This window comes from Falco cherrug, chromosome 3 (genome assembly GCF_023634085.1).
Source record: "Falco cherrug isolate bFalChe1 chromosome 3, bFalChe1.pri, whole genome shotgun sequence".
Taxonomy (NCBI): Eukaryota; Metazoa; Chordata; class Aves; order Falconiformes; family Falconidae; genus Falco; species Falco cherrug.
The window spans coordinates 47,982,643-47,993,138 of NC_073699.1; the positions used below are offsets into that span (position 1 = coordinate 47,982,643).

Genomic DNA, 10,496 nt, shown 5'->3' on the forward strand with positions numbered 1-10,496 from the left:
AACTTTGGCTGTTAAGAACCACAACAGTGATGCACCTTGATCAAAATGGTGTTTGATATGCATCCTCAGTTGTAGTGAGTTACATCCATATCAGTCCTCTGAGGCTCTTGGTATTGGGGCTGACTTCTGTCCAGCAATGCAACAAACAGCAGTGGTAACTAAAATTATTGGCAAATAAAGAGTTTCTGTATTCCTGATATACAAGTGAAATATAAACAGGTGAACTGAGTGAGACTGGTTCTGTATTTCTTCTCAGCTGGAAGCACAGATGAGGTTGGGCAGCTGTTGCAGCATCAGGTGCACAAGCATGTTTTACTTGCAGAAATACGACACACAAGCTTGGAACAAAACCATTGCTGCCACAGGTCATGGTAGCTGTGACATATTACATAGCTGTGACACATTGCAGCCCTTAGGACACAGAATGTGTTTCCCTCTTGTCACTTGTAAAAGTTCCTGTTGCATTCTCTGCTGATGACTTCTGGTTCATACAGCTTCCTCTTTCCTTGTGGAAATAGCAGTGAAACAGGAGCGGTGTGGTAGGAGGCTGCTGTGGGTGCACAGTGCAATGTTCGGGGTTCCTCTGGGGAAGGGCGGCTGGGAGGGAAGGAGCAGCTTGTCCCCAGCAGCCCTGCTTCCCTCTGAAAATGTCTCCCCAGGCCATGCTGTAGCCCCCTCCTTCAGCCAGTGGTGTCTCCTGGGAAGTCACTGGGCCAAGTCATCAATGGATTAAAGGAAAATAACATTTATTAAGAATAAAAGCCTACTTGCTTTTAAATGTGCTCTAATTGTGTTCACATTGAAAGGCACTGGCTGTCCCCCTGCTCGCAGTCAGCTTGAGACAGGACAGTAAGTTATGTTAAGGCTCTTTAGATCCTAAAATACACCCCTCTTCCTGCTCAAAAATTCAGTGTATTCCCCAAGAGCAATACAATACACCTGCCATGACAGGCAAAACCAGAAAGGTTTCAAAGAGAAAAAGGTGACATGAAAATTACCAAAAGAGGGACAACTGGAAGGAGTGGGGAGGACATGGAAGCTGGAAAAAATTATATGGAAGTTCTGCTGTATCCTTCCGAATGAGACTTCAACCAAAGAAATTTGGGAACAGCCCTAATCCTAACCCTCTGCTTTACGAACATAGATTTTACTGCTGTGTTCTGTAGCATTCACAATCTCCAGATATGCTCCTATATTTGTCAGCTTAGCAGGTCCACTCTCAGGCCCTTCATCCATGCATCCTTCTATCTACTCCTCTTCCTCAACCAACTTTCCCTTTGAACTTTTTTTGCCACCTTAACCGGGTGAAAACAGGTTGGAACAAGTGCATTTCTTCCATGAGAAGGCTGATATTTTTGGAGAATTCATAGCAGAGACGTCTCTCTGCTGCTTTTATATACTATATGGCACAGAAGAAGCTTTTTACACTGTTCCACACAACATCCTAGTCTCTAGACTGGAGAGACACAGATTTGACGGGTGGACCACTCGGTGGATAAGGAATTGACTGGATGGTTGCACTCAGAGAGTTGTGGTCAATGGCTCAATGTCCAAGCGGAGACTGGTAACAAGTGGCATTCCTCATCCGTACTGGGACTGGCACTGTTCAACACCTTCGTCAGTGACAGGACAGTGAGGTCAAGTGCACGCTCAGCAAGTTTGCTGACCACACCAAGCTGTATGGTGTGGTTGACACATTGGAGGGAAGGGATGCCATCCAGAGGGACCTTGACAGGCTTGAGAGGTGGACCTGTGTGAACCTCATGAAGTTCAACAAGGCCAAGTGCAAAGTACTGCATGTAGGTTGGGTCAGTCCCAAGCACAATTACATGCTGGGCAGAGAATGGAATGAGAGCAACCCTGAGGAGAAAGCTTAGGGGTGTTGTTGGGCGAGAGGCAGCGTGCAATGCTGTAATGTGCAACGTGCACTTGCAGCCCAGAAAGCCAAACGTATCCTGGGCTGCATCAAAAGAAGCATGACCAACAGGTCGAGGGAGGCGATTCGCCCCCTCTGCTCTTGTGAGACCCCACCTGGAGTACTGCATCCACCCCTGGGGCCCCCAAGATAAGAAGAACATGGACCCGTTGGAACCAGTCCAGAGGAGGGCCATGAAGATGATCAGAGGGCTGGGGCACCTCCCCTGTGAGGGCAGGCTGAGAGAGCTGGGGTTGTTCAGCCTGGAGAAGAGAAGGCTCCAGGGGAGGCCTTTCAATATTTAAAGGGGGTTTATGAGAAAGATGGGGACAGACATTTTAGTAGACCCTGTAGCAGTAAGGCAAGGGGTAATGGTTTAAATTAGGAGAGGGTAGATTTACATTAGATATGAGGAAGAAATCCTTTACTGTGAGGGTGGTGAGGCACTGGGCCAGGTTTCCCAGAGCAGCTGTGGATGCCCCATGCCTGGAAGTGCTCAAGGCCAGGCTGGATGGGGTTTTGAGCAACCTGGTCTGGTGGGAAGTTCCCCTGCCCATGGCAGCAGGGTTGGAACTAGGTGATTTTTAAGGTCCCTTCCAACTCAAACCATTCTATAAGTTCATGCAAGAATTAGAGCCCTAATAGCACTCAGAAAATAGGCATAAAAATTCCTTTCTCCCTCCAGTACAGTTTCATCTGCTTACTGCAGCTTTTGATTTCCATCACAACCCACCTGCCTAGAAAACATTCTCTGCAAAGATTAGAAGTGAAGACTTCTGCATACAAGCATAAAATCACAGTGTTGCTCAGAAAAGGAGTATAAAATACCTGTTGTCTCCACAGCTTACCTCACTGCCTGTTTAAAACTAAAGCTCCTGTGGTCTTCCCCCCACCCCCAGAGCTTCCCTGCATAACTGATGTTGAACGGTGCCTCAAGCCAGATAGCTGCCCTTAGGCAGGGGCAGCAGCAGGGTATTACCCAGCTGGCTTGTGCTTTACAGCACGAGGATCTCAGGGTGCGGTAACACCAGAGGAGTCCAGGGGCCTCTGGCACTATTAGAGTCTCTTCTGGGTGGGGCAAGGGAAGAGGAGCCTGGTGTTGTCAGGCAGTCCTATCTGCAGGGACTGTCCCACCCAGGGCCATTGAGAGGCCCTCTGGCATCCCTAACTCTTTGCAACTCTCACTTGTTAGCAACTCCTACAATGCATATTAGCACCTATTTATCTAGTTCTTCCCCAGCCTATCTGTTTCACACTGGCAGGTGATAACCCAAATTCCCCATTCGTATTCATCTCTGGTCCAGGTTTGCTTCCCTCTGAATTGCAATGACAAATTTCTCCTGATAGTCCTAAGTCTCACTACCCAGGAAGATCTCTATCACTGATTTGCTACACAGAGTGGTACCTTTGAAACCCTCTGGCTGAGCTGATCTAGAGTTCAGTTAGGGTCTGAAGATAACCTTGGGACATCAGGTTTGTCTGTTGAGGTGAACAATCAAACCAGTCTCGAAGTGGAGAACACTCCAGTTGGGCTTGCACATATTCTGAGCACCTCTGAAACCTCCCTCAGTGCATCTGTGCTGCATCTTACTCATCCAGAGGAGCAAAACAAAAGGAACAGGAAACATCAGGAAAACTCTGCAAGAACTGCCCGCTGAGCCAGTGCTGCCCAGAGGTAAACTCTGGAGAAACGGGCACCGCCGACCTTTGAAGTCCCATGGGAGGATCTGTGTTGGCAAAACTGACATCCAGAGGAAGGTTATGATGGGCAAGAAAGTGGGAAATGGGTACCAAGCTTTCAAAGATGTTTGTCAACACGTACAGAAAGATACTTACTGGCATATTCAAAAGCTGTATAGGTCCCATGAGGGTGCTCTGATGCTTGGGCAGCAGGTGCTGAAGACTAAGGCAGTTAACATGAGCACTATGAAAAGGTGAAAGCAGGGCCAAAAGAGCAAAAGCCCCTCTGAAAATCACTGGGATCAGCAAGGCAAAATTATGTTTGTCTTCTACCAGAACAGCTCTGTAAATTTAGCAATAAGTTTACTAAGGAGAATGCAGAAATAAAATACACACCTGTAGTAACTGTGTGGGATGTGATGGGAAGATGACCAAATATTTATGTATAATTCTAGTTACTATATCCAGTAGATGATACAGAGCAATCATTTGTCTTTATGCTGCTATAATAAGGTTGCTGTCCTGCATGAGCAGAGCTGAGCAAGCAAACCAGTCCCCTTGTCCCAATCGCGTTTAAGTGGCAGGGTTTCTACAAACATGCTTTTATATTAGTTATGCCTGCCATAGCATCACGAAACGCTAGCACTCACCATTTCAGCTGCTTCCTCTGATAATGACTTTGTTTAATGCATCTGATGATGACCGTTCCTGCCTGGAGCCATGGTGAAATGCATTCACCAATCATTGCTTTATTTATTCCTGGGGCATTTTGCTAGAAGCATTCAATGGGCAGAACATCTTTCTTTTCTCTTGAGATTACAAATGATGTGACATACATATGAGTTAACATCTTTTTAGCTTTAAATCCATTTACCTCGATTTTCTAAAGGTTTGCTTCAGGGTTGGAGGAGAATGTTTCCAGGTGAGCCTGATTGGGTTCAGCTAGTTGTGACAGATGCAGTTCATTTGGGGTAAGGGAGGAAAATGGTGAAGAGGGGATAAAAGGCTTTGGCAGCCCCTGCAGAGTCCTTTCTGTCAGGGAATCTTTCTAGTTTTCTGTCTTAGTAACTGCTTGTTGTTTTCTCCATCTTATTATGCCATCACCCATTCCTCTTAATTGTTTTCTTCCCTGGGAATTTTCCTCATCTGTGGATTTGCGACCCTGCAGCAGCCCCTTAGTTATCCCTGGCAAAGGCAGCAAAGATTTTTTGGGAGGAACTCCTTCGGTCAGGACTCGCCGCTTGCCTCCACGCCTGGCCTGGTGCTCCATTGACTGGGATCAGCTCTGCCTCCTGCAGCCCCTAGGCTCTGGGGGCTTTGGATCTGTCTACAAAGCCACCTACCACGGTGCAACTGTGGCTGTGAAGCAGGTGAAGAAGAGCAGCAAAAACCGGCTGGCGTCACGACAGAGCTTCTGGGCTGAGCTGAACGTAGCCTGGCTACAGCATAATAACGTGGTACGTGTGGTGGCTGCCAGCACGTGTGCCCCAGCCAGCCAGAACAGCCTGGGCACCATCATTATGGAGTATGTGGGTAATATCACTCTGCACCATGTAATCTATGGCACTGGTGATGCGTGGAGACAGGGTGAGGATGATGAAGGCGGATGTGGGAGGAAGGCCCTGAGCATGGAAGAGACTGTGTGCTATTCTTGCGACATTATAACGGGCTTAGCCTTTCTTCACTCACAGGGCATTGTACACTTGGACCTGAAGCCTGCAAACATTTTCATCACTGAGCAGGGAGTGTGCAAGATTGGAGACTTTGGGTGCTCTCAGAAACTGGAGGAGGGCTTGTCCCAGAGCTCCCATGTTTGCCAGCAAGGGGGCACATACACACACCGTGCCCCGGAGCTCCTCAAAGGGGAGAGGGTCACTGCCAAAGCAGACATCTACTCGTTTGCTATCACCCTCTGGCAAATTGTCATGCGAGAGCAGCCCTACCAGGGTGAGCGGCAGTATGTGCTCTATGCTGTGGTAGCCTATAACTTACGCCCTTCACTGGCTGCTGCTGTTTTCCACGAGTCACCAGTGGGCCAGAGACTCCAGAGCATTATTAGCTGCTGCTGGAAGGCTAATGTAGAGGAGCGCCCGAGTGCGGCTGAGCTGCTTCCCAGCCTCAGGGCCCTCAAGGGAAGCCTCTAGGAAAATGCAGGACTCTTACAGTTTCTTTTATTGTTGTCTCTTCTTCCCTTTCCTTCAAACATAATGAATTTAGCCCCTGTGTGATCTAAAGGCTTTGTTGCTGTTTTTTATATAAAAAAAAAACCACAAACCAAAAGCACAAAACTGTTTTGATATAAAAAGATTATAAATAAAGAGATTTAACAAAACTGGATTTTTACCATGGGAGGGGATAGAGGCAAGGATCAAGGTGCTGGCAAATACAGCTTTTTAAGGTTGACCTGTTGTGAGCTGCCTTGCTCGGGGAGAAACTGGGGAATGTGATGTGCAGAAAAAAAGTTGTTTTCAAATAAGTGAAGTACGAAAAAGGGCTGCTTTTGGAAGGTTCTTTGTACATAATACCTTTTGGTATTTCCAAGATGTCAGATGTGAGCAGTTCTTTACACTAGCTAGGTTTATGCATTTGAGCTTTTCCTCTTCATTTACCAAGGAATGAGTATGCATCACAAATCAATGCATGCAGAAAAACAAATACGGAGTGTCAGCGGGATTTTTCCTTGTTCTTAGGTGTACTTAATTTCAGTAAGTATGCTGTTTCTGAAATGGAAAATGTGAACTACCCACATACTGCTTGAAATAAGAAACCTTTTTTGTCAGTCTATGGCTCTTAAGAGTAAGAAGATACCTTAACAACCTGTGCTTTTATAAGACCTCCATGCTACCAGGTTCGTTAATTCTAATTTGCTAGTTGGTATACTGTAAACTTTAGCTCTTATAAGAGCATCTTGTGTGGAACAGAAAGTTTCCAGGTTTTGGAAGTACAGTGGGAGTTGAAAAAAAAAAATAATTGCGGAAGCATGAAGGGAGATGGAGAGATGCAAAAACCTCATAAATCAAGGTGGTGGTGGTGGTGGGGAGGGATTACTTGCCCTTTGTAATGCATGGATCCATATTAGACAAGATACTGGAAGTACTGAAAAGGAAGATTGCTTAAAGCAGTAATAATGATACTCTGCACGTGCTCCAAATAGACACTGTTGAACTATCCTCTGCACTGCTTATGTCTTATCTACGATCTTTCCTAATCTGGTTGTAAGGTGTCTGGGGAAGGAAGTGCTGTAGGCAATGGGGAAGACAAAGAGCTCTGATCCCTGATTTATCAGAACTGATAAATATACATCTGTCTACTTCAACCCTTATCTGGAGCTCCAAAGATCTGACTGCTGTAGCTGATATTGCCATTCTGCTTAAAGACTCCCACTTCTCTTTAAGACAGGAGAAAGAGTGAGGTTTCAGTCAAATTGTTTTTCTTCTTTTCCCTTCCTCCCCCATGCTTCCATTCTGGAAAAAAAATCCCGAAGGAATTGAGCCAGTTTCCTGATTTCTGACACACATCTGCTCTTAGCCCCGTGAAATCCTCGAAATGAGCAGCTATTTGAATTTGAGATGATCCTGCAGGTCTTGGGTTGGTCATTGAAATTAATGGTTTCTAAAGCATACCTAAGCTTAAATATTTCTTGCTTTTCTGTTCCCCTTAAGTGGAAACTGTAAAATGCCCACTGGAATGAAAAACCTGAAGGTAAATTCTGGAATATATTTTCTGTTTTCTCTCTGTCAAAATAATTATGTTATAGACCCTGAACTTCAGGGTTTTTTGTGTTGCAGAACATCTTCTAATAAACAAGAAATGTCTTATAAAAGTTAATATAATAAACCAGTTACCTTTTAAAATGATTAGCTGAGGGCACGTAAGACAAAATGTCAGACAAAGCCATTGGCATGCCTCATCTTAACATCAACCCTTAGACAAAAATGTTTTTCCAGTCTTCAAAAGAATATAATAAAAAAAATGGAATTACAGTTTTTTAGTTGTTCCTAGATGCTTATGTGTTGTATTTATTTTGCCAGTCGAGGTAGCTTGTTGCTTAGACTGCTAGAAACTTGCTATTTTGTGCTTAATGATACTTTAGCACCAATAAGTGCTACTTGAGTCTCTGAAAAATCAAGCACCCTTCAAATTCTCTGTTATACTGGACAGAAGAATGAATACTGGATGGCCAAGATCTACTCTTGTAGCATAATCAACTCTGCAGAGGTCTCTGTCAATTTTACTGGATACTTTTTTGAGAGTGAGAACTCTGCAGCGGCACTCAAGATGTAGCCATGTCATAATCTGCTGGCATAATGATGTTCTATTGTTTAGTAACTTCTAAGATTTGATTTGCTGCTTTTTGATGGCTAATGAGCTTTGAGTTAAAACTAATCAAGAAACATCTCAGGCCTGATAGCTCAGAATCCATGGTTCTGTTCGATGAGGATTATTTAACCTGTTTGCCTTACTTTATGTCAATCTACCCTGAATTTCCTTCTGCCAGTTTGTAGCTAGCCCTTGCACTCAGTGTCTTAAATAATTCCACTGCTAGCAAATTTATTTCTCTTATGGCTCACCCTCTTGCACTTCATTTATGGATGTCTTAGCAGCACAGGAGACTGAAACACCAGTGGACGCTTTCTCGAATTGAGAGAAACTGACACTTTACTTTTACCCTCTGCTCCTATCTTTTGACTTATCCAGCCCAGGATTTTCTCTCCTAAACATGGCTGCTTTAAAAAGTTTGCAGTGAAGTATTTTTCAAATACCTTTGGAAACCCAAAGGGAACATATAAACCAGCTCCTTATCTGCATGCTGTTGGTGCTCCTAAAGAATTCCAATACAATTCAACACCACTGTGAAGCACAAGCAAGTCCTTCCAACAAAAGCAATAATGGCTCCCTCTAAATAGATCATATCTATGTGTCTGTTAATTCCTTTAATATAGTATCTGCTAATCTATGTATCTTGTGCGGATGCCAGTCATGTAATTAGGAAAGTTATTTCTTAACGACTTCCATCAGGTACTGTCCTGGAGAGAAGAGAGGCCCAACCTCTTGATTTTCAAGGATTGCCTTCTCCAAGCGTAAGAATGGTCCATCCCAATAAGCAGAAAATCAAAGGTGGCAGGGTGCCTCCAAGGATAAACAAGGAGTTCCTGATTGAACTCAAACATAAAAAATAAACATGCAAGAGTTGAGAGACCAATGGGAAGTCTAGAGCAAGGAGGAATTACCGTTGATAGAGAAGGATTGGGCTAAGGAACTTCAAGCAAACAAGACATACACAAGTTCATGGGAGCTGATGGGATGTGCTCAGAAATGCTGACAGAACTTGCTGATGTCATTGTGAGACCACTCTTTATTCTCTTTGGAAGGTCGGGGTGGACAGTAGAGAATTCTGAGGACTGGAAGAAAGAAAATATACCTCCTACCTACAAGATGGCTAAAAAGGAGGATTGGGGAAACTACAAGCCAGTCAACCTCGCCTAAAGCCGTGGGAAAGTAGTGGACAAATAATTTTGGAAATCACTGCAAAATATATGAAGGATGGGAAGGTGATTGGGAGCAGTCAGCATGGACTTATGAAGCGGAATTCATGCTTGACCAACCTGGTAGCCTTCTGCAATGAGATTACTGGCTGCTGGATGAGGGGAGAGTAGTGGCTGTTGCTTATCTTGACCTTAGTGAGGCTTTTGGCCCTGCTTCCCATTACATCCTTACAGAGAAACTGATGAAGTACAGGCCCAGCTGAGCTGCTGGGCTCAAAGGGTTGTGATCAGTGGCATGAAGTCCAATGGGAAACCAGCCATTAGTGGTATACATCAGAGATCAATACTGGGCCCAGTACAGGTTAACATCTCTGTTAATAGCCTGGATGATGGGACAGAGTGCACCTTGAGCAAGTTTGCAGATGATACAGAATCAGATGGAGTGGTCAATACCTCAGATGGTTGTGCTGGTGTTCAGAGAGACCTTACCAAGCTGGAGAAATCTGCTGATGGCAATCAACGCAGGGAATTGCAAAGTCCAGCACCAGGTGGAGGATAACCCCATGCACCAGTACAGGCTGGGGGCTGACTGGCAGGAAAGCAGCTTTGCAGGAAAGGACCTGGAGCTCCTGGCAGACATAGTTGAGCATGAGCCAGCAATGCACCCTTGTGGCAAAGGCGCCCAACAGCATCCAGGGGTGCACTACAAAGGGTGATTCCAGCTCTTCCAGAGCACTGCCAGAAGAGATAACTCCCCCCTGTTCACTCAGCCCTGGTGAGACACATCTGGAGCACCGTGGCCAGCTCGGGACTATGCTGGAACAAAAAAGTTGGATGTACTGGACCAAAACTGCATCGAAGGGCCATTAAGCTGATTGGGGGATTGGAACCTCTGTGTGTGAGGAGAGGCTGAGAAATGGTACTGGAAAGAGAAGGCTCAGGGGGATCTTACCAGTTTGTATAAATACTGATGGGAGGTAGTAAAGATGGAGCCAGTCTCTTCTCATCAGTGCCCAGTGACAGGACAAGATGCAACGAACACAAACTGAAGGACAGGAAACTTGATTTAAATGCAAGAGAAAAAAAATTTTGCTGTGAGGATGGTCAAACACTGGCACAGGTTGCTCAGAGAGGCTGTGGAGTCTTCATCCTTGGAGATATTCAGAACCCAGCTGGGCACGGTACTGAGCAAGCTGCTGTAGCTGAGTCTGCTGTGAACAGGAGGTTGAATGAGACAATCTCCAGAGGTCCCTTTCAACCACAAAAGTTCTGCAATTATAACATTTATAGATGCTTGAATTTTAGACAGCTCCTGAGTTCTGCTAAAATGTTCCTAGCATGAACCTATTTTGTGGTTCCTCCGGGGACAACACACATGCAAGGAACACACTTTGATTCTTTGCAATGTCTTTGTT

At 45.1% G+C, this 10,496-nt stretch overlaps 1 protein-coding gene across 1 annotated transcript; it reads left to right on the top strand.

Moving 5' to 3' along the window:
* Positions 1–2,213: 2,213 nt before the first annotated feature.
* Positions 2,214–5,803, top strand: MOS (MOS proto-oncogene, serine/threonine kinase). Its single transcript, XM_005443224.3, has one exon. The coding sequence runs from the start codon at positions 4,690–4,692 to the stop codon at positions 5,737–5,739; it is 1,050 nt and encodes a 349-aa protein (XP_005443281.1). The 5' UTR covers positions 2,214–4,689; the 3' UTR covers positions 5,740–5,803.
* Positions 5,804–10,496: the final 4,693 nt, after the last annotated feature.